This window comes from Oxyura jamaicensis, chromosome 4, assembly GCF_011077185.1.
Source record: "Oxyura jamaicensis isolate SHBP4307 breed ruddy duck chromosome 4, BPBGC_Ojam_1.0, whole genome shotgun sequence".
Classification (NCBI taxonomy): Eukaryota; Metazoa; Chordata; class Aves; order Anseriformes; family Anatidae; genus Oxyura; species Oxyura jamaicensis.
Window position 1 is genome coordinate 14,337,144 of NC_048896.1, and position 23,271 is coordinate 14,360,414.

At 43.4% G+C, this 23,271-nt stretch overlaps 1 protein-coding gene across 6 annotated transcripts in view; it reads right to left on the minus strand.

Annotated features, from left to right (window-relative positions):
* KIAA1210 (KIAA1210 ortholog) overlaps positions 1-23,261 on the minus strand; it is a 61,281-nt gene extending 38,020 nt beyond the window's left edge. Inside the window, exons 1-2 of one of the 6 annotated variants that reach the window (XM_035323437.1) lie at positions 22,484-22,582; positions 20,396-20,862 (exon numbers count right to left, since the gene is read on the minus strand). Coding sequence is in view for 5 of the 6 variants with exons in the window: in XM_035323430.1 (XP_035179321.1) it covers positions 5,970-6,031 (62 nt within the window). In the remaining variant the exon portion in view is untranslated. Of the gene's footprint in view, positions 1-5,969; positions 6,187-13,124; positions 13,157-20,395; positions 20,863-22,483; positions 22,597-23,101 lie in introns of those variants that run through there. The other 5 variants (XM_035323432.1, XM_035323431.1, XM_035323429.1 and 2 more) reach the window with 5 other exon arrangements.
* Positions 23,262-23,271: the final 10 nt, after the last annotated feature.

A 23,271-nucleotide genomic window follows, 5' to 3' on the forward strand; every position in this document is an offset into this window, starting at 1 on the left:
GAACTTTCAACTTCTGGAATATTATTTTCTCTAAACTGAGAGGACGGAAAGTCATTTGCTAGAGTGAATCACCAAACAATTCCTCTGCACCTCTGTCAGGTCTGTATTCCCCCCATACACACAGACAGCTCAATGACTACATCCATACATCTACAGAGTAATTCTGAGCTCAAGTGTATAAATACATCCCGCTCACATCTGAAATACCGTGTGGATCAGAACTGTGTTGTTAGATGAGTGATACTGTGAGCCTGGCAAAAGCACACAGTTACATATTTCTTAGAATGAATAAGCATAAATGAATCCATCATGAATAAAAGTCAAACATTTAGTTCGCTAATTAGCACCAGATCCTTGAAATTCTGAGGCCAAAAGAAACAACCACCACAAAAATGTGAAGCTGGAATGCTGCTTTAGCTCTGGCTGCGTGGTTGAAAAGCACAATCAGGCTGCTTTGTCTGCCCAGCAAAGTCACCCTGCTCCGACTGTAAGTGCTACAGTCCCCTCTAACCGTGTTACAAATAAAGGTGCTACAGCACGGTGACGGGATACACAAGACCACAGGGTACCCTAGTACCTGAAGGACTATACAAATGTAGCAGCACACACTGGTGTAATGACAGAGTTAAACGATGAGTAAGGATGTAAGGATGTGTGTGGCCCAGGTCTCAGCTTCTTTGTGTACATCGTGTCGGAAACATGGAGCTGTTAGCACAATCCTGACTGTTACATGCCTGATGAACAGTGACAGCTCAGCATCTGCATGCAAAATCAGGCAGGATATTAAGTGACTGGCTTTAATTTGTTTAAACAATGACTCCCACAATGGAGCCTTGGAGGGCCACCTGCTACCTCAACACAAATAACTATTACTAATATAACAACATATGGAAAAAAAAATCTGCTGTTCATATTTGCTGTATTCAAAATATTTCTTAAAACTCCTCGATGTGTAACAGTTCCAACCCTGAGACTACAGTGGATTGAACTCAGAAATACAAGCTTTGATGACTGTAGAGTAGAGCTTCTGGTAAGAATCAATGCACGTTGTGCTCAACTGTTTTCTTACAGCAGCAGCCCTTAGGAGAAAAAAATAAATAAAAATTCAGCCTTGGAATTACCTTGGGTTTTTGCCTGTGTCCCCACAGCCAGCCTCATCCTGGAGTTTCCCTAGTTTGCTGGTAATCAGCTCTAGCTGTGCTACGCTACCTCAGGTAGGTTATCTGTTGGAAGCACAGCTTGAAGCTCATACATTTTTGTCTTAAGTATCCATAGCCAGATTTCAGCTTAGAAAGCCATTTCCAGGCCCTCATATCACAGCTATTAAACTTTCCAGACCTCTGTACACGGAGGAAATGATAAATTCACCTCTCCATTTGGCTGAAAGGGTACAAAGCTAGATGCCCTGAGCAGCAGAAGACTCCGCATAAGGAGAGAACACAAGGAAAATTATGACAAGATGTTTTCAAGGCTCAATCTGGCAAAATAAGGTAGTCAGCAAACTGATAGACAAATGGTGCAGAAGAGTAAAGATCACATTGAGCAGATTGTTCCAAGCTGAGAAGCTTCTGCTATGGTGGAGAAGAAGGAGGACAGGCAGCATTAGAGGCATTCATCCATCAGACACTCAGTACCTTGGTGGTAGGGAAAGGGCTGTTGTGCTGAAACCAAACGGACACGGCTGCCTGGAATTCCTCAGCCTACAGCCAGCAAACACACCACATCGCAGTGGCTGCTAAAGCAAACACCATCCTGAGAGAAGTGTGAAGAGGAGGAGGAGGACTGGGAGAGGTGGGGTGACTCACTGGCCGTATTAAGCCACAACTGAAATTCTCACACAGAGATGAGTCAAATGGAATGAATCAACAAACAGACATAGTTGAGCTTTTTGTTAATAATACAGCACCATTGTACCAACTGTGCACAACTGCCTGCAGTGCCACGGCTCTGCCACCTCCTGACTGCTTTTGCTCACCCTCTCTATTATTCTTGTGTAAGAAAACAGGGCTTCAATCTGTGCATTTAACACCAGGCGTGACACTGAACAAGCCCCGTGAGCTGAAGACAAACACTCCCAAATGTCCAAATGCCCTCTACATTGCTGTGTACAGAAGCAAGCTCTCAGGCTGCCTACTGGAAGATTCCCGAAGGATCATAATGCCTGGGGAGTCCTTTCTGCTCAGCGCACGCTCTCTGACTTGGCCCCAGCTGGGAGAGCTCTCCACTTTCCAAAAAGCACCTCCCTTCTGCTCAATGCTTTGCCTCCTGTACTCCCTGCCAGCCATTTCTTGAAACCTGGTATTGCCACCTCTGTCTGCATCCAGGGTTTCTCTCTGCACTGGTGACCTTCCTTTGCTGGGCAAGATGCACCTCTCATAAACCAGGAAAAAAAAATAAAAAAAATGAAGAAATACAACAAAACACTGAAAATCTGTTAACAAGTGATTCTTGCCCTCATTAGAAAATAGCATCAATATAATAATGTAACACTACAGTCAGGTAACAACATGTATTTCAGGATACCAAAGTGATCCTGGGAAGCATTTTACCTCCCCAGGATTTGCTGGCTGCTCATAGACCTCCAGAGCACCGTGGGACCAGCTCATGTTGCAGGCTGCTGTTGCTGGCCACCGCAGCTCCCAGGCAGCAGCACCAGGGAATATGCATGGCCTCCTGATGGCTGACGGCTTGGCCAAGCCCAGGCATACGTGGGGATGCCACCACGGACAGGGACAGCCTCAGAGCCTCGCTGTAAGACCCGTGCCTAAGCACATGCCAAAGACCAAGTGTTGTGAACAGTGTTGTGTCCCTGCTGTACAAACGTGGTTCCTAAAAGTGAGAGACGCTGCAGGAGGCAAATGAGCTGCTGACAGAGAAGAGGCAACACTCTGGAAGTGCCCCGCTCCCTGTGGTGCCAAGTCGCTACTTCAGTAGCGCTTGGTGGAGCTTTAAACCGCTTCCAATTCACTTGCTAGTGTCCGAGCTCCGAGAGCAGCTGCTTGCTTCTGATAGGAAACCAAAAGCTCCAAGGACACTGTGCAGAAATAAAAGCTGTAGAAGTTCACTCTGCACCTTCCACTGTCCTCTGTGAGCCTCTCCAACAAGCAGGCTTAGGGCAGAGGAGCTGGAGGGAAGGTTGCAGGGAACAGACCTCAGCTGGGCTGGCTATCAGTCCGGTAGGCAGCACTGTGATGCCTTTGCACATCAGCTTTTTTTCTTTTTTTTTGGACAATTCTGGACTACAAGAAAGAAATGGAATATCCCACTGGAAGTACAGAGCTTGGCATAGCAGAAGACATTCAAACCAAAATAAATCCATAATTCTGGGATTGCTTGTGAAAGGCACCATGAAATCTTGAGTGACCACACTAACTCCAGACCAGTTAAATACATTTCCTTATAGCCTGTTACTGAAACCAGCTCTGAGCTGGCACACAAAGCCTTCAGCCAAATACTTTATATAGCTTCTAACACACTATATTTGTCTTTGGAAATTGGCAGTTTGCATTGACCATCACTGAACCTTACTATTCAAGCAACCACATTTTCAGCTCATAACTATGCATTTGGCTAGTTTCAAAAGCTGAAAAACAGATATTAACAGATTCTTCGGCGGGCTTTAGAAAACTGCACCATGTCTGCCCAGAGCTGAAGGATTGTTCTTACACCAGGCTGGGACCAAGCACAACGAAACAAGGATGAACTACAAGAGCCACAAACTTACTGGAAGAACAATATAAGATTATTTTGGTTGCAGATGCTGGTTAAAGAAAAATACAAAAGCAATCTTCAACTTTTATTTCAGTGGATTAAGACCAGTACTGTTCTGAGGAATTATCTGCATTAGTTTTTTGGTTTGTTTTAATGATGTGACATCTCATAAGAGAGCACTCATGAAGCACAGGGGCAGAACTCACTGCAGAAAGCTCAGACTCAGACAGAAGTCACGGCAGCGTGCAAAGGCAGAGCCTCTACTAGGAAAATGTGGGGCTGAGAAGGCAAATGGGACAGTAGCACAGGAGAGAGCACCCCCAAGCAGCTTTTAAAACAGCCCAGGCATTTCAGCTGGACGCAGCAGCCCAAAGCCCTGGCAGGACCCCTTGCCAGTGGCAGTAGCAGGTTTTGAGGCCTGTGCAGAGCTCTGCTGCTTTGGCTAAACCGCTGCTTGTGCCCAAGCCAGTTGTTTAAAACATCCAAGTAATTTCATTCACAAAGCAAACTAACTCCTACAGGTCGAACAACTATGTGAGGATTTGGGAAAGCCATTCCTGTAACACATCTGACACTGCCCAGAAAGACAAACACTGCGTGTCAAACTCCCCCCAAAAAATCATCCAAAATTCATCTCAGGCTCCAAACATCTCTGGTGCTGCAATTAATGTCTTAGGCTCATTTTAACTGCCAATAATCACAGCCAAAGCAGCATATAAAATTTGTAAAGACTGTGAAGTATTTATAGTCACACTAATCCACTTGGGAACACATCACAAGGCTGGGACAACAGGATGAGGAACACAATCTGCATATATACCCAGTGTAGAGATCTAACTGAAGAGCAACCAGAAAGAAGAATTTGTTGAAAAAACAAAGCTGTTCTTTAGAAACCAGGTGCATTTCCACCTGAAAAGTAGTGATCATATGCCATATGAAAGAAGCTTCAGCTGCTCATCCTTTCTAGCCTCTCTCAGCCTTCCAAGTTTATCTTAATTGCATTAGATGCTGGAGGATTTGGAGGAAAAAACATAAATCAAAAAACATAAATTGATTTTGTTGTCAGTTGCCAATCCCTCTACATTCATCAGGACTAATCCTCAGTCCTTTTGTCCACTGTGATCACATCCTCCCTCTTACCTAAGGTAGACTTACTTTCCAAATATTTAGATTCCTCTCAAAGACACCCTTACAAGTTTCAGAGGAGGAGAAGCGGGACGGAATATGGGATGGAAATTCTAACTGAAATGCAGTAGGAACTGAGTGCCTTCAAAAATACATATTTCTACCAGAGTAATGTTGGTATGAGGGATCCAACAGTTAGAAGAGGGAAAAAGAGAAAGAAGGAATTGCCAGCTTCACTATTGAACTTGCACTTTTTTCCCCTGCTAACCAAGATTCCATCCATACATTTAACTGTCATCGTTCATATCTTAAGCCTCAAAATACAATTTTGCTTGCCTTTTCTGTGAATTTGCACTTTCTGAAATCCCGTACTGTATGCAAGAGTAGAGCCCTCTACAGTCCACTGATGCAATCGTCACCAAAAACCACTGCTCAGTTTTTTGCAGCAGAAAAATTTTGTTCCATTCCTTAGCAGAGAGAATATCAAAGGAAAAACAAAAGCTGACTTGACAGTGGTTTTAAAGCACAAATACTAACATACATTGTCCCACCCTTTTCTCCCTTTATAGCTCTCCCACAGAACATGATAGTGAAGCAATCAAAAGTATTTATTTTAAATAAAATCAAATCTCTCAATGTGGAGCGATTTCAGAGCACACCTCAGGTTGCTTATACAAAAAAAAATGAGCATATCGAGTTCTCAGAGAGCATTTAATGCCAGATTTCTAGCTGAACATTTTTAAAAGTCTACATGCATTTCTGTATTTCTCATTATTTGTTCATCATAAACAATGTAGCTAATCAATAAAGAAGAGGACATTTTTCCTCTTGCTATAATTAGACAGCAAAAGCTTCTTAATTTCCTTTTCAGTATTTTGTGTTAGCCACTGGACATATATATATAAATGTATACATATCTGTGAAGGAAAAAAAGCATGACCGATTTTCACCAATTTGTTAGTTCAGTTTGAGTTGATTTTTTGCACTTTATACTCCGAATGGTACCTCAGTCGCAAGGCACAAGCACTGCATGCAGTGCTGCTGCTGGAATACAGAAGGGAGGAATTCCCAAGCACCCACTGGAGTCAGCTCAGTGTGGAAAGGTGGAGGGGAGGGCTCAGCATGGCACTTACTTTTTACTTTTCAGGCAACTGTAGAATCCAGCCATGGTCCTTCCCTGGAGGCGTGTATGCATTTAATTCATCCTTCTGCGTGGATGCCGGCACAAGGACTCTGCAGCTTCGTCTCCTGCTCACCAAATGCCCCCCCCTGCACACAAGGAAGGCAGCATGCCGATGCAATTACTAGCCAGATAAAGTTCCTGATCTGAGGCCCTCAGACTCTGCTGAACTGGGTCCAAGGAGGGCTGTGCCTGCTCCATAAATGGTTATGAATTGTTAACTCCCCCTTTTCCTGCCTCCCTCCAGCTCGTGGTAAGCACAGCATCCTAAGTGTAAAATACCACATGGCATTTGATTCTGTCTCCCTGCGGGACTAATGAGAGGATTGGTTGTAATTAGGAGGCGAAGAAGCCCCGAGGACATTATATCGTTGCTGTTATTTTTTAAACAGAGAGGCTACAGAAAGTATTGCAACGTCTCTGAAATAACCACTCAAAACTGCCAACATTCTCCAGCACACAAGGGGTGCACAGGACCTTCCAGAACAGGCGTTATCCCATCTCACTGTAAATCACAACCTATTCTAACATGCTGCTCTGCACGTTAACAGAAAAAAAAACCTAAGTCCCTGTAATACTGCAAGGTCAGGAGAGAAGCTCTGGAGTTTCAAGTAGCCAGGACATCTCTATTAGAAAAATAGTGCCCTGTGATGCCCTGTGGCGATACATGTAACATTGGTGCTCGTTGCCACAACTCAGGAGGTCCTCGTTGAGCAGGGAAGGAGGAAAACGGCTATGGTTTAATGCTGCGAACACAGCCCTGGGATACCCAAGCCCTGGGACAGACAGCATAGCTGCACCCACTTCTGGCATCACACCACATTCAACTCACATGGCAATCCCCAGGCAGCCAGTGGCCCCAGTGAGGTGAAAGCAGAGGTGAGGCACTGCACATCGCACTGCCTGTGGCAGCCAGGATGCACCAGTCAGCACCAATAACAGCATCAGCTCCTGGAGTCACACCGCCTGAAAGGATCTGTGCTCTTGATTTAAAAAAAAAAAAAAAAAGTGCTTGAATGCAGTAAGTTCATAACTCTCATTGCTACAGAAGATTTATGCTGAGTCCTATAAAAGATCAGTAAAAAACTGCATTTGTTCTTGGGTAGTAGATAATATTTGAATAGTTGGGTCTGGCAAGCCAGTAAGGAGCATTATACAAGTATTTCTATATCAGGTCCTCTTACAAATTGAGTAGCAAGACCAGATCTAAGGTGGATCAGTTCTTTTAGAATATTAGCAAAAACATTTTAACAACTTTCCCTAAGAAGTCTGAGGAACGCACCTCTGTCATGGAGTTCCAGAACTGCCTCTGCTACAGCAGTTTTTCAATGGTGCACAACTTTGCCATCTCTGAATGGACATCTCCCTTTCTGTATTTTCTTTAACACCCGTTACAAAAGGAAAGTCATGACACAAATAATAATTGACATCAAGTGCAAGGGCCATCACAAGCAGAAACCAATCATATTCTAGTCTAGTTTCACACTTGGCAGGAAAGAGAAAGCTTCTACAAGCAACCAACTTCAACACCATTGACAGAAGAAGAGCAAATCAAACCTGACCTCGAGATGTTCCTTCACACAAAAATACAGTTGAAATTTTATCCAAATGAGTTTTACTATCATCCTGAATTACTGCATTTGTCACGATGGCTCCACACTGAACTCCTCATCCTGAGAGGCAAAGGCTAGCTGGATTGCGTTCGTCTCCACTCATCAGAGGAAGTCCAAAGGAAAAAAAGTCAAAACCAAAACTGGTTCTAGGGTAACAACCACCAGAACGGAATTCCCAGAGATTACTGCAGAAGCGTTCTCACTGGCTTGGTGTACAAAACCTTGGATGGAGGACTGCATCTGAAATCTGCCTGGCATTTAGTTCAGAAAACACTGCCAAAAGAAACCCTAATAGCAAGAAATGAAGGAAACCTCATTGGAAATTAAAGTTTGTATTTAAAAGCAAGAAAGATCAAGTGGCTTTCTAGTGGAAAGGCCTAATCCTAAAGCCAGTGGAAGGATGTAATCCTGATGGCTTTGGAAGAATTTCATCCTTTTAACTGGTTGGTGTAGAATAAGGCCCTCAAGCTTCAAAAGATTTTATTTTTTGCTAACATGAAGCAGATTCCCTGCTTCCTAACCACCTGAGATGGTTTGTGTTCAGAATCTTTCCTTTCACTACTCCTTTGTCTTTCATGTATTTGGTTTTGTCTTGAAGTTACTTGAACATGCAAATCCTCAGCTGTTGGTTTTCATTTAGGTCAAACCTAGTCCTGTTCCCAGGAACTGGCAGTTTCACCACACACATTTAGAAAGATCCTTACTTTCCAAGAAGCACTGGTAAACAGTCATTAAAAATAATTACTCCACCTCAGGATTTAATCCTTTTTGATTCTCTATCTCCATATCAGTCTCCAAGCCACTTCATGGTAGCATTTCTCTGATTTTTCATCGCTAGCCCAGCTCCAAATAGCCCCACGCTGAGCTTTCTGGGGATAGATCTGAGCTCTCAGATGTTGATAAATATCATGGCCCCAAGTCCAGAGGTAAATCAGTGCAAGTAAGCAGTTAGGCGATGCTGATACAGGCCTTAGAGCCAAACAGGAGCTGAGCTGCCATTAGCTCGTTACTTGTTAAGTGCTAAACAAGTGGGCTGCTCTACTGCCAGTTAATTAATTAAAGCTGTTTTCAGCTTGGAAACTAGATGAACACCAAATAACCACAGAATACAGACCTTGGCAAAGCAAAGATATCTCTTTAAAGATAGGAAAGAGAGCAAGTTCAGACACCTGGATGCTGAATCAGATTTGGATTTCCTCTAAAGTTTGTGGCTTGGCTTCACTGAAATAGCCCATTCTAGGCCCACTTTGACTTGAAAATTATGGCCTGCCCCCTTGATTTCTTCACACTCACTGTCATTGCTCTCCCTCCACAGCCCAACATCCTCAACACCCTCTGTTGTCACTGCGCTTCCAAATCTGCCTCGCTTTGTCTTCCAAGTCTGCAGGCAGAGCAAGAGGCCCAGGTGGCAAGCTGCCCATCCTCGGGGTACCAGGAGGGATGGAAAGGCAGCAGCAGAGCTCCCAACGCCTGTCAAACTTTCCGGGTTTGTTCGCTCCTCCAGAGGCAAGTCTGAGCAAGGTCCTGCAACCCGATCACTGGGAAATGCTTGCACTAAAATACAGCTCATAAAATCAGCGAGTTACTTGTTTCATGGGCACTTTCACCTGGGCCACTGCAGGAGAAACCTCTTCAAAGTAGGTAACCAACTGCAACGAGTAATCCAACAGGGGAAACTCAAACTGAGCTGAAGGCACTGGTCTGTTGCCACAGACACTTCCTACACACATACACGGGGTACACTCCCAACAGCAGAGGTGTCAGGAGCTACTCCCACCACCAGTGATGCAAAATACGTTTTGTGTCCATCAGATCTACTGCTTTTCTTGCTGCCTCTTGCAGCCAGATCTCCAAGGGCTGACCATGTCCTCACCTCCCGGCTCTCTGGCAGCAAACACTTCATGCTTCTCAAATGCCCAGTCGAAGCTGGCCTGAGTGGAATCAGGACACGTGCACAGTGCAAAGCAGCAGGGATGGACCAGGCGTCACACAGCTGTGATAATACACAATTCACAAACTGTGCTTAAAGATGGCTGTCAGATTATTGGTTTTGTAACCTATCTTCAGAAAGAGACAAAAGTTTCCTTTGGATTTTTCACCATGCAACTGTAGGGGTAGGAATAGAAATCCTACCAGAAACTGATAGACCACAGCATTGCAAATTTCCAGTACATTTTGGTGTCTCTGAATGGACTTCTTGCATCACAAGGCACACTTCGGTTTCCTGGGGTCACCATGAAAGCACCAGGCCATGGAGCTCTGCACACAGTACACGAGCATTTTGCAGCCCTGCCCTTGCCAACCTTGCAGCAGTTCTCAAGCTGGGGTGAGGCATTTGCTGGGAGGAGAGGGGATGGGGCTGGATAAACTGAAGCAGCCCATTTTGCCTCTTGCCACCATTCCCTGCTACGGCCAGCCCAAGCACCACGTGCCCTCCTGCATCCCTCCACGCAGCTGGAGCCATGCAGCTGCACGGTGCCTCCCCTCCTTTGAGGGCAGGGCTGCGAGCTCTCAAAAAAATGATTTTTCAGTTTATTTGTTTAACTCTGAATAAGCAAGCCAGTCAGTGTCTGGACACCAAATGAGGTATTTGGGACAAATCCAGCAAAATCCAAGTCTAGCTTCCAGTTCTCGTGCCGTTACCATTAAGCAATGAAGGCTAGGTTCATTGAGAACTTTCAGACTAAATGTTCTGCTGCACTTGATCATGCCTAAGCATTCCTAAAACTGTGCTGTTCCAGCCGACCTCTATGTAGAACATTCCTTCCATTATAACCTGTAATAAATCCTGCAAAGAAATCAAACCATAATATTGAAAGCCACTTCATACCACAATTCTCTTTGCATTTGGCACATGGATTGTTTAACTGTGTGCTAACATAAATGTGACTATCAGGGAACACCTTCCTGAAGCAGAAACAGATTTAACTTTCTTACAAGTCAGATTCCCGGGCTGGCAAATGGACCTGGACTGGGGAGTTTCAGTGAAAACCCTTCAATAATAAACAACTGAATATGCATCGCTGTTAAAAGCTGCACTATCAGAGCTGTAAACAAACCGGGCTGGAATCAAACACAGCACGCTGCAGAAAACAAAGAAATGGAGATAAGAGGATTTCTGCCCTTCCGAGTTTATACATCCATCTGTGATTAATATTAGGTTTTGACCCTCATTTTCCTCCTATCTCTGAAAGTAGAGTATAGCCAGGGGCCTCTAACTGTGCCCTGTATCAGCTTTTTATTCATGCATGTGAGCCCGAAGAATTGGCCATGATACTTGCTCTGGAGTCTAATTACTGTATGTTGATCTGATTATGTCTGGTTTTACACTCTGTGTGCAATGCCTGGGATTTGGGGGATTTTTGTTGTTGTTGCTTTTCTTCCCTGTTAGATGTCTTTCTGCAATCTCCTTCAATAAAAAGAACATTTCAAAGGAAGCAGCAATACACATATCTCTTTGATTCTAGTGTTTGCTAATTCCGAGTATGAACTGTTTCTTACAGTTTACCACTAGCATGCTATCTTTACCTCTGAGGAAGGAGTGAAGATAAACCTCAGTACGGTGTACCCAGTGCACTACTGATTTCTGAAATATGGCAAAAGAGATACCGGTACGCTAAATCTGTCCTCTCTAGTCTGTGCCTCCTCTGTGTCCTCACAACCATGAGCTCTTCCTGGATTATCTGGAGATGAAGGTCAGACCATGTGTCATTCCAAAGGTAATTTCCCAGATATTTGCACCAGGATCACAAATATAACCTCAGACTTCAGTGTCAGAAAACAAACAAATAATACAGAGAGGTGTTTGTTTGACATTTCACAAATTTACAACAACTGATTTGCAATATAGACAATATAGCCAGGATGTGCTGCTTCTCATGTATCTGCTTTTTTTCCATCCAAGACCATAAATCTAAATTCTAAAATTTTAATGAGTTTGAATGAAAAGCAGATTTTTATTTTTTGACACAGTGGAAGAGCTTGGTATTTCCTGTGAAAATACTAGCATGGTCAATATTTTATATACGGGGAAACTGTAGTTCTTTTGTCTAAGTTCGGGTAGCGCAGAAGCTGAACAAAGGAGCTCTATTTCTACCCGTTCTGACTTAAGAAAATACCATGTTAAAAAACATTAGGTTCCAACAACACAACTTTTCCTTCTCGGTGTCCAGGCAGGCACCAATATGCAAGACCATCTGGAAAGAAACGTGAGAACACTACGTAGCTACAGGCACATGGATCACTGCCTAGTCTAGATGTTGAACATCAGAGGTAACAGTTACCGAGTCTAAACAAATATCCTGAGACAACTTGAATAAGGAATTGAGTTCTCCACACCCCATTCTTCCCCTCTAGGGATAGATCCAGTCAATGTCCTTGCAACACTCCAAGCTCCCTTGGAGACAGATCAGATCTACACTGCCAGTAATGCTTGCGCTGTGAATAGCAATCAAGTTTAATGACTTCCCATGTATATTAGTTTTGCACTAATGTCGGCCCACCTCTCCGACAGAATTACTCCTGATTTGTTTGTACAGGTATAAGCAAGACGAGAACCAGGGACTCACACATCTGGAAAAATATTCCTAAAACCATCAGCATCCTGAATTTCTATCGCCACCGAAATAAAAATTGAGAAGTGAAGGTCATCTCAGATCCCATCTCCCCGGCTGTCGGCTGGAGTAATAATGCGGGAAATCACGGAAGCACAGTTTGGAGGAAAGGGCTGTCTGACTCCAGTGCCTGCAAACACAAGGCTAAAGATAAAATGACCATTAACCTTCAGAGAAGGGCAGTGAGGTCCCAGAACGTCCTGCCTGCAGGCTTTATAGCTCCAAAGGGAAATGAACAGAAAAATACAAGTCAAAACTGCATACTGTTGACATTTAACTCAAATTAGTAGGCAATGGTAACATCTCTTTCTTTGTTAGCGTTCCTTTGTATAAAGGCACGAATGCAGTATCTGTTTCATTTCACAGCCTGCAAAATAAGAAGAACGTACTGAGTAACAACAAATTTACTCCCACCACTTGATATCTGCAAGATTAATCACAAGCACCAGAGCTGTGTCCCTCTGCACAGGACGGAGTATTACTCCATGCTGCAGATACAGCTGGGAGAACTGAGGCTGAGTAACTCAGTGACTATTCCAGAAGCCATAAACTGCAACTGAACCCAAAGTTCCTGGTGCCTGGAACAGACTTTTAGAGTCTTTTCCCATCCTCCCTCACTCAATAAGGACAGCCAGAAAGCCCCTACAAGAATAGGCACCCTATAAATATCTAAGATAACTTTAAGTTCACTAGCCAGCCGTCAGCTGTGGGAACTCTTACAGAATCACTGGCATCAAAATGCTGGGTTAAATTAGAAATCAATGACTCCACCTCATGATTTGGCCCAGCCTGTCCAGAGTTTTAAAATCATCACATAATAAAATATACCCCGTCTCGAGCCAATTTCACCAGAACAGTCCCATACTCCAGCAGAGTCCTTACGCAGCAGTGTGACGCATCACTCCGATTCAAGTTCTGGGAATCTTTAAATATTCACACTTTGCTCCCGATGGTCTCTTAAACATGTTGGCTCTGGTCCCATCATAATGGGAAGGAGAAAAAAAAAACCTGATAAATATCTAGACGCAGGAAATATGCTAATTGAAGAAGAAATTTACCTAAAACTATTGAATAGGCTATATTCTGAGTCACTGAACCATGTGCTTAGGTTGGATCTCTCCTTGGTCCTTCCCACTCTGAAGGGCATGACCACAGGGCTGGGCGTACACTTGAGCAGCGCACTGAGCTGATGGGTCCCCTATCACCACAGGACCCACAGGAGCTGAAAAAGCTAGTTAAGAGTCATGACAAATGGAAGTCCGCTGCTTTAGTGTCTTTCTGCCCTACCAGGGGTACTGGGAAACTCCAGCCCTGTTGCTGGCCTTCAGACACCAAACACCTGAGGTCCGCTGGCATCACTTCATGGGCTGACTCCTGGCTACCAGACTCCTGCCATTTCAGCAGTTTCCACCCAGTGAAACACCAGCTGACACTGGTATTGAACAGAGCCCAGAGGGCAATACAGCCAATACTGCCCAGTGTGGGACTCCCGGAGCCCTCAAGGGACTCTGCGCTGCCTGCAGATGAGCTAGTGTGAAGCCAAAAGGTACGCTTGGTTTGCATTCAGCTACAGTTGGACACAGAAATGCTACGCAAGACCTCCTTTTATTAAGGAATACTTACACATAATGCGAATTACAGACTGGATAGTATTTAAAAGCTACAAAAGGTTCCTGAGTTAGATTACGAGATGGAAAATGGCTTTGCACTGCCCTCTCAGTTACAGAATACCTATGCTATAATATATTCCTCGCTGTGGATGAGATTTGGTATTTTAACTGAGGCAAGTACAACACTAATAGGACTTCTGGATTTTTCTCCTAGACCATGCAAATTTATTTCACTGCAAATTTGTATGTAATTGATAAACATAATAAGATGTTAACAAAAATAATAATATAAAAAAAATCCTAGGGAAATGTCATTGAATATTGTAAACAACTACCAGTAAAAATGTTGATATGCTGAAGCTTTCATTCTGATCAGAGGCTGTTAGAAAAACAGCAAATACATCAGCTCTGAAGAGTCCCACATACACTACACGTGTAATGCCCCTTTCACCGGAACTACACCACCTCCAAAATCTGACCTGTTTCTCCTTTGGAGGAAGGAGGGTACACGACTGCTGATGCTGTGCAGCTCATGGTAGAGATGAAGCTTTTATACCCGTGGTAACTGCAGAATGAAGAGCAGCAGTGGTGGCCACAGGTGGAGGGCCAGCAGAGAAGAAGAAATGTAATCACCAGAATCAGAGCACTTGCATTTCTCATATTCCTTTTCTTTCTCCTTTTCATTTCTACAAAAACTGTGGTGACATTGTTTATAACACAGTTTCTTCAGGCTCATCACAATAATCAGGACTGGCTCCCTCCCTTTTTTCGCTTCCCCTCTATTTAACATGGTTTTACACTGCTTCTCATTAAAAAGATAACATAAACCCATTTGCATAGTCTAGGAGCTTAACAAATCAACTAAAGCAAGAACTGAGATAAATGATAGACTTTCCTTGACTCAGATTTCTTGCTCTAAGCTGATTTAAGAATCTTAATATTTTAATATATTTTCTTGTACAATGAGATAGCATTTTTAATTATTGCACAATCCACAGCTTTAGGAGTTTAACACTCATTAAATCTTCTCTTCAGACATCACAGTAGCAACAAAATGATAACGTACAAAAGCTAGATCCCAAAAAAAGAAAAGGAGCATTAAAAAAAAAAAAAATCACTGCTTGAAGAAGTACATGCTAGTAGCTAACAATATGTACAGAAACAGCCTCATGTGCTTCTGCTTACGGTACCATTAGTGCTCTTGAGTTCTTAAGAGGAAGCAAATACATTGTGGTTTTGAAATGTGCTCTGACGTGGAATAACTGCATGTTAAGTCTCTTTCAAAGGACCAAAATATTTAAAACTTAAATCTTTATGCATCTGTAAATATGGTCTTTCATAATACATCTGCAAAGAAAGAATGAAGAATTTTGAAAAGAACTGCCATCCCGACGGCACGCTGAGCAGTGCTGAAATGGCACCTCCAGGTGGCTGCTTTACCAATGCACAGGAGGCTTTCTCTACTAACATCAGGTTCCTATCTCCCTTTGTTAAATACGATTTAGAGTCAGTTATATAAATCCACAAGCTCCCTATGAGGAGCTAAATCATTTCCTGGCAGACTCATACAAAATGTATAGCTTGGAAAAAGAAAAAAAAAAAAAAAAAAGAAAAAAAAAAAGGCAAGGAAGCACGCTCATACACACTCCCAGCTTGTAGCATGTTCCTGGATAATTACACCATATATATGGGACTACAGTTGAAATTTACAGAGAAGCTCGTGGACCATTTGTCAGATGCCATGCCAACCACACAACTAGCTTTCTTTCCCTCACCCTTTCACTTCTTCCCACTGCGGTAATGAAATGTGCCACGCACACAGAAAAAAAAAATAGAGGGCAAATGCAGAAATCCTGGCACTGCTTTGACAGAAAGAAGGTTGAGAAATGCCTCTTTTGTAAACCTTCCCCTGCCCGTCATTAGCAGTGCTTCGGAATATACAGAAACAGCTCCTTGAACTGGAGGGATAGGTTTTATCCTGGCAGGTGAGGAAGAGCTTCAGACCCCTGTTATCTGCCTGTGAGGCAGCAAGAGGCTTAGGAAGAGATGCTGGTTTGCCAGGTACCGTGGGCTAGGGTAAGGCAAACATCCCCAGATCACACGGTATGGGCTACAGCTCTAATAGAAACTATTATTATTATGTAAAAAACGAACAAAAAAAAACACTGTGGCACACAAAAGAACAAAGATGGGCAAGCAATCAGCCAAACTGCAGCAGCCTGAACGCCTTTGGTGCTGGCAGGTATCCTTCCCACTTATCCTACTGGAACACAAAGCTGCTCTTGCAAAGGGTAAACTGGGAGAAAGGAAAACACACATTCAGCTGCAAACTACAGAAAATCCAAAGAATGGCAGTGAAAGCACGAGAGTCTAACTCCTTGACATACCATTTTGCTGATGTTAGCCCTAGGGAGGGCATCAAAGTTGTAAGCAAAATAAAACTATGTGCACTAACCTCTGTTTTCCCCCACAGACTTTTAAGGAGCAATTTAAAGAGGAGCTGTGAAATAAGATCCTCTTTACTACCTACAGCTTTAAGAGCTTACAGTAGGACAGCCACCCCAAATTCAACACTCCTGAGTCAGCACAACTAAGCAGTGGCTTAAACAAGTGGGTATTTTGAAAATAGTATTTGGTATTTCAGTTTCTGAGTCACTACAGGTCCTGCTTTCAAGCTCTGTGGCTGTGTATGCATTTTGGCAGTTTTGCCTGGTTGGAAGAAGGCTTAGAGTCTTGCACGACCGTTTGGCTGTGTGAGTTATGACCTGAGGAGATCTCATGAGATTTACAGGGAAACTGCAGTAGTTTGCAACAAGGAGAGAGGAACATTAGTTAAAACAATCCTTGTTAATACCACCAGCTGCAAATCTTAAGAGTCTGCTGCTCGCCAAAGCAATGGTTTCAAGTTCCAACCTGTAGCACTCCTTCCATTGCACATACGAGCTGTCAACCAAAGATACAGAGATAAGCCTCTCCAGATGGAGAGAAATGGATGTAGCTTTATGCTTAAACTACACAATAGACAGAGCTTAAACTGGCAGCAGAATTGGCAGTTTTCTAGAAACTTATCAGAGGGAATGCCAGGGGGATAGGAGTACATTTCCACAAAAACCAAAGTCAAGTAACAAAATCTCACACAATGTTTTTGAATTAATTTAGAAGAAACTGATGAAATTCAAATGGCATCTCTGCTCGTGGCGTTGGCATTGCTTTTGCAAGCTATTTTAGACTTTAAGAGGATGTGTATGCATCTGTGTGCGCATGACTCAACATGCTGCTGGTGGCATTCCAATAAAGTCAAGCCACTGCTGCTCGAGTCTGGGCCATATCCAGAGCTCATTAGGATCGGCGAGAGTCTTTCCACTGAGTTCAGCCCCTCGTATTGTCGCCCAGGCTTGCAGTCTGAGGTACAGCAGGGACTGCAGTCACACTGCTCTGTCCCCTGCGTGACTTACTGCACAGCAGGCATTTATGTTATATAACTAAAGATATTGAGACCAACCACACTGCACACACTGTCCTCAGCACAAACATCAGGATTACTGAAAATCCTTAGGGAAAAAAATAAAAAATAAAAAAATCAATTCCCTAGTTTGCTGAACCCATGTGTAGTTTGTCTTTGTTTGCACAGTAAGAGTTCACGTAAATAAATACACATATATGAATGAATCTCTAACATACAACAACAGTATCAGATACAGTAAGCTTTCTGGTCTAAGTTGTAGTGGATTTTAGCAGACATTAGGCAGTAAGGATTAAAGATGTGTTTGCTTGTATTAAACATACTAGGCTCTCTCCCACCTACACAAAGTATTGTTCATTTTGCACACATTTTTCCAGCTATTAAACAATAAGCAACACCCAGTATTTGCACGTGCACAGTGCTTTCTTGTGAAACATTCTACATAACCCTGGGACTCTAAATAAATTTATTTAAATCCTAAATAAATGAGCCTAAGTGGGTCTTTGGATCAAGCACGATTTCTCATTTCTTCTTTGACTGTCCCACATGTTTTTCTGGTAAAAGAAAACCTAGTTGTGCTTTTGTCTGCAACACACTCTCTGACCAGTAAATTAAACCACATTTCCAGCACAGAGAAACATTAGCTGTGTCAAAGAAGCCAATTCCAGTAAAACTTCTTAAGTTGCAAAACTTAACTTTGTGGGTTAAATCTGTGCTTACCGGCTCCCAGAAAGACTCATGAAAAGTCTAGAGAAGTAACTGCTTCCCAAATGCCTGAATACAGCCAAAAACCTGTGCTGTGGGTTCCAAAGGACAAATAGTTTTGAGTCATCAAATCGGCACTGGGCATACCTCCATCTTTTTGGTCACAGGAATCTGAGAAATTTCAGAGAACTTCCATCAGATCTCCGATGGAACCACCACCAAAGAACCTAAGTGGAAAGGTGTTCCAACCCGCAATGACTTTAGAAAACTGAGAAATTTAATTTGGGTTCATGTAAAAGCTAAATAACTTGGCTTTGCATAGCAGAAAAAGGATGTAGTATACATACATAGCTGCATAAATTTGCAGTTGTATTTGTTTTATAACAGCAAGAGTCATGTATATTTGTATTTCCCATCATAAAATGGATCTACGAAGATGCAGGAGTCCTATTTATCATTTAATGTATTGTGTGAGAGAAAAACAAATAGAAAACTTGCGTTCATGAAGCTATTAATAACGGATGGTGCCTCTATGCTTTCTTTGCTAAGACTGTTTAAAAGGGTCCCACTGGTATACTTCAGGTTATCTGTAACCTCCTTCTGTGTCCACCAAAAAGACAACACAAAGTGTAAAGACCCACAGTGACCGTAAACCCAAGGGGATCAGAATGCGTGTTCTAGGCCACCTCCTTCCACTTCTCCAGTCCTCTGCACCAGGGCTGCAATTACCAAAAACCCATCTCAATCTGCATCAGAGGAGCTCTGCTGGTGGTGGAGGTCCAGCAGAGGAGCCTGCTCACTCAGAGATTGCTGCAGGATGTGGCACAAGGAGAGAGCACAGAGCTGTAAGGGGAAGGCACAGTTCTGAACAGCCCTACCAGAAGAGCAGTTGGACCAGGCGGTAGAAAAGCCTGGAGGTGGTTTGCAGGGACCCTTGCATACTCCCTGTCATACCTTGATGAAAAACTCATTACCTTGATGAAAATGCTTGCCCTTACCTGAGCCACTCCTACAAGCACAAGAATTGCATTGCAGGAAATTCATGAGATTTGCTGTGTGGCTTCGCTCCTGCACACAGCTGTTAGTGAGATCATGCTCTTACACCACAGACTGTATGAGCAAACCAAGCACGAAGGAAGCGACACAGCGGCCCTTTCCAGCCTGCTGTGGGCTTCATGCCTGCGATGCTCCCTCTGCCGCTCTTCTCCTGCCACCACCACAAACTGGCTCCAAAGAAAAAGAGACAAGGTGGGAACAAAGGCAAAGCTTCCCTACTGTGTGTTGAAAACTGGGTTCCACTGGATGGCTGCTTGGCAAGCTAACTGCATGTCCAAACCAAGCATGACTGAACTGTCTTCAACCATTTAATAAAATCAGAAAATCAAAGATAAAACCATGTGTGCAACAGACAGAAGTCTGGCTTGTACCTGGAAGCATGTCTAATCAGACCAGGCACCTAGCTGATTTTGAAAAAAAAAGCAAGTGATATTCCTTCCACATGTCTGTCTTACTACTACTGCCACCTTCTTTTTACTCAGCATCCCTACTCATCTGTGCTGCTTTGGATTTGGCCACCTAACTAAAGCAGAGCAAACAAAGGTAGCCAAACCACCCTCCTCTGTACTCAACTGGGGGTCTTAGAAGCAGATTTCAGCTACACAGAAATGCCACTCACACTGAGATGAGAATCCATGCCCATCTCGTTGCAGTTCTGTTACTAAAATGCTGCAAGCTTACACCTAGAAAACTCTGCCATCCTAGTTTATTGATACTTCCCTTCTTCTAACCACTACACCTATTAATGCTGTGGCTGGGTGTCAATTCAGATAGAAACAGAATGGCCTGCTCCATAGCAGAGATGGCACACCAGCAGAGCGGCAGAGGAATAGCTGGTCCAGGGACATAATGGCACAAGCAGAGATGGCTCTGCACTCAGAAATGCTAAGCAAATGTACCAGTGTAAACAAAACGTGGGCCTTGTGAAGGACGCGTGTACATGCAGTGGGTATAATTCCCCTACCTGACGCCACTGGGACAGAGAGAATAACAGATCCTACTGCGAAACAGCACTTCTGATTTGACTCATTCTGTGAATGGGCTGCTTCCTTCATGTCATCCAGTTATTTTCCATACAAAAAAACTCCTGGCTCATCGGACCTCTAAGAGAATCCAAGGAGTTATTTTCAGGAAGCGAGGGATTTTATTTACTGTCTGTCAATCAGCGTGCTTTCCAGGGAGACTGTTACACTGCAGGAATCATACAGACTTGCATTTTCTAGTTCTCCTTGCCTCTTTCAGAAGTATCTCCAGCCTGTCCAGATTGGTTTTGGCATCTGCTGCCTTTCTAAAAAGGAGCCAAAACTGAGAGTTCTCACCTGGACCTTCTCCTACAGTTAAAAGGCAGTGAGACTTCTCCCCCACGTCCTGGTGCGGTTGCTGTACAAACTGACCAAGCGAGCCTTCTTGTCACGGTGACCGTCGGTCCTGTTCAGCATGACTGAGCCAGAAGGCGCAGCCCTGGCAGCCTGACAAGTGAGTACAGGGCTGGTGATGCTACAGGGGAAGGATTTGAGTTGCAAGCTCACATCAGTATATTTCTGAGGAAATAAGTTCTTCAGCAGGCTTTTCCTTCTGAGCCTTTCCAGTGCACCTCTCTGAGGCTTTTTCTAAAACTTGGTAAAAAAAAATCTCATCTGGAGCTGTTTTATGCTGCAGATGTTTAGCCATGTATCACTAGGATCTTGAGAGCCTTCAGCACACTGTCATCCTCATAGTACAGGGTTCTTTCTTCTAGCACTTAGCTGGATGGCAAGGAACACAGCTAAACAGTCAGAAGATGTAACTGTAATAATAAACAGTGATGTGACGGAGATGGATATTTAACAAAATAAAAAGCCCAGCAAAAAGACGCCCTATGCTTTTGATCTGAGGACTAGACATAATTCAGGACATTCCTAGGCCAGGTGCCCGCTCTCTGTACCTGGAACAGACCCACTCCAGCAACAGCTTAACGCAATGTCTGCTGCCAACATTAAGAGAATGTTTGGCCTGCAGGACCTCTGCAGATTAGGGAGGGGTTCTGTTTTCTTGGCATAGGTTGGCACTAGTCAGTAAAAGAAGAGCGAGATACCAGCTTGGCAGCAGCGGTCCCCATATCATCTGCCAAGGTAAAGTGTATCATGGGGAACCCAGACAAAGCTTGCTTTGTTTAGAAGCATAAAATGGGCTCTAAAAGATTCATTAAGTATACCAGACAATTTCTAAAGTGAAAACAGAGCAGTAAGAAGAATGCTTGAGGTAGAGCAGAGCTAATTTTGCTTTATCTCTAACAAATTTATACTGCTTATCAAAAAAATAAAAATAATAATAATGATAAAAAACTTTAAAACTGTTTGGTTTACTTGTTTCCTTTGATTTTTAAGGATATGAAAGTTTTAAGTTGCAATGCTGTTTTCTTCAGTAAAGACAAAGAGAACTGGTCAGGACCGCTTTATCGCCCTATCTCAGGGATGTTGTTAACAGAATGGTTTCAGGAAGGAAACTATTGTTGTCTACAGAAAGGTAAGAAAAAAAAATGTGTGGGAGCATAGCTAATGCCTGTGGCATTTAACTGGAGATGGGGCCAACTCAGTTCTGACTTAAACTTCAGCGCCATTGAAATGTACTGCCAAATAAATGTGCTAGCAAGAAATGCACAACAAAGGCCCTGTGAATGTAGATAATCCCCAGTGATGTATCATAACTCTTTATGTCCATTTATTTTTAAATATCTTTTTTTTTTTTTTTCCAAATAGCATGCATTTTGAGGTATATGAATATTTTGGGATATGCTAGAAGGAAAAAAAAAAAAAAAAACAAACTTGAAATTGGCAACTTAATTTGCAGTACCAGTGCTCGTGTGGGAAATAACTTGAGATCCTATCAATCTTGGCAATGTTTCCTGGCCTTCCTTTATCTAAGAATGAATTGTCCTCGCATGGTTTCTCTAGGATACTAGGCATTTTCCCTCCCTTCAGTGCCTGGTTCATGGTCAAATTCAGGGTTGGTGTTGCTTTGGAGTTTGGGTTTCTTCTCTGTCTTGAATAAAATGTAAGCAATGAAAGAAAAATCTCCACATAAATTTCTGTTTCCACATCTATTCCTCTAACATGTAAACATCAACATGACAAAATCTAATAGTTTTGTATCGGTGCCGACCAGAATTAAGTCCCAGTTAGGTAATACAGCTCCTTGTTTTAATAATGCTGAAGTTTAGGAGATTTATCTAGTATCCCAAGTAGGATCAAAACCCAGACCTGCCTTATTACCAAATACAAGTTTCTGCCACCAGACCCACAAAACAAGGAGTTTTTCAAGTTACACAGCAGCTGGAAGCAAAAGTCAGCATATATCAAGGCACAAGTGCTGATCAATAAAACACGGAGCTTCCCAAATGAGACAGCAGGTGGAACCAAACACCATACCTTGCAAGGGCAGAGCCAATATGTTTAAAGATTGTACAACTGAGAGGTCTCGGGGGCATCCCAAAGGCAAAACTCTTCAATAGCAGTCCTGGCAGCACACAGAGTTAAAATTCCTGACAATTAGGAAATAAATGAAATGGACTGCATTTGATTGTACTTAAGTGAATGTCCCAGTGACAGGTTCCTGTTAAAACAGCCTTTACCCACTGAAGCAATCATCTGAACCACCTGCCAAGCTATAAGGTTAGCACACTGCATCTCCTCCCTGCGTGTACCCTGAGTGATCTTACTGATCTGTGCAGGGGGTATAGCGATACTCTGACTGGATATTTATTTATTTTCGTTAAAAATGGTGGTAAGGACACAGTTTATGGAGAGAAATACTCAGAATTTCACTTTTACAGAGACAAATACCGTAAAAATGGCTTCTGCTTTTCCACAGTGGGTACTCTGGTTGGGGTGACACCAACAAGCCGCAGTCAGCGCTCCACACGACCACCGCATAAAACAGGGGAAGGTGTCAGCACTTCCTTCGCCTTAGGCTTTCCTCAACCAAAATTTCCCTTGACAAGAAGCCCGAATAAAGCAGCCTACGGCCGGCCACCTTCTAAGCAGCACCTCAGGAGCTGCCGCCGGAGGGCTGGGGCCATTACCTGACAGGGACAACCCCTGGAGCTCGGCATTCTCCTCACGTTTGCCGCTTCGAGGCGGGCTGTGCAGCTCCTGAGGCGGGTCGCGGAGCTCCTGAGGCGGGGCAGCCGCCATCACGGCGCCCCCTACTGCCTCTC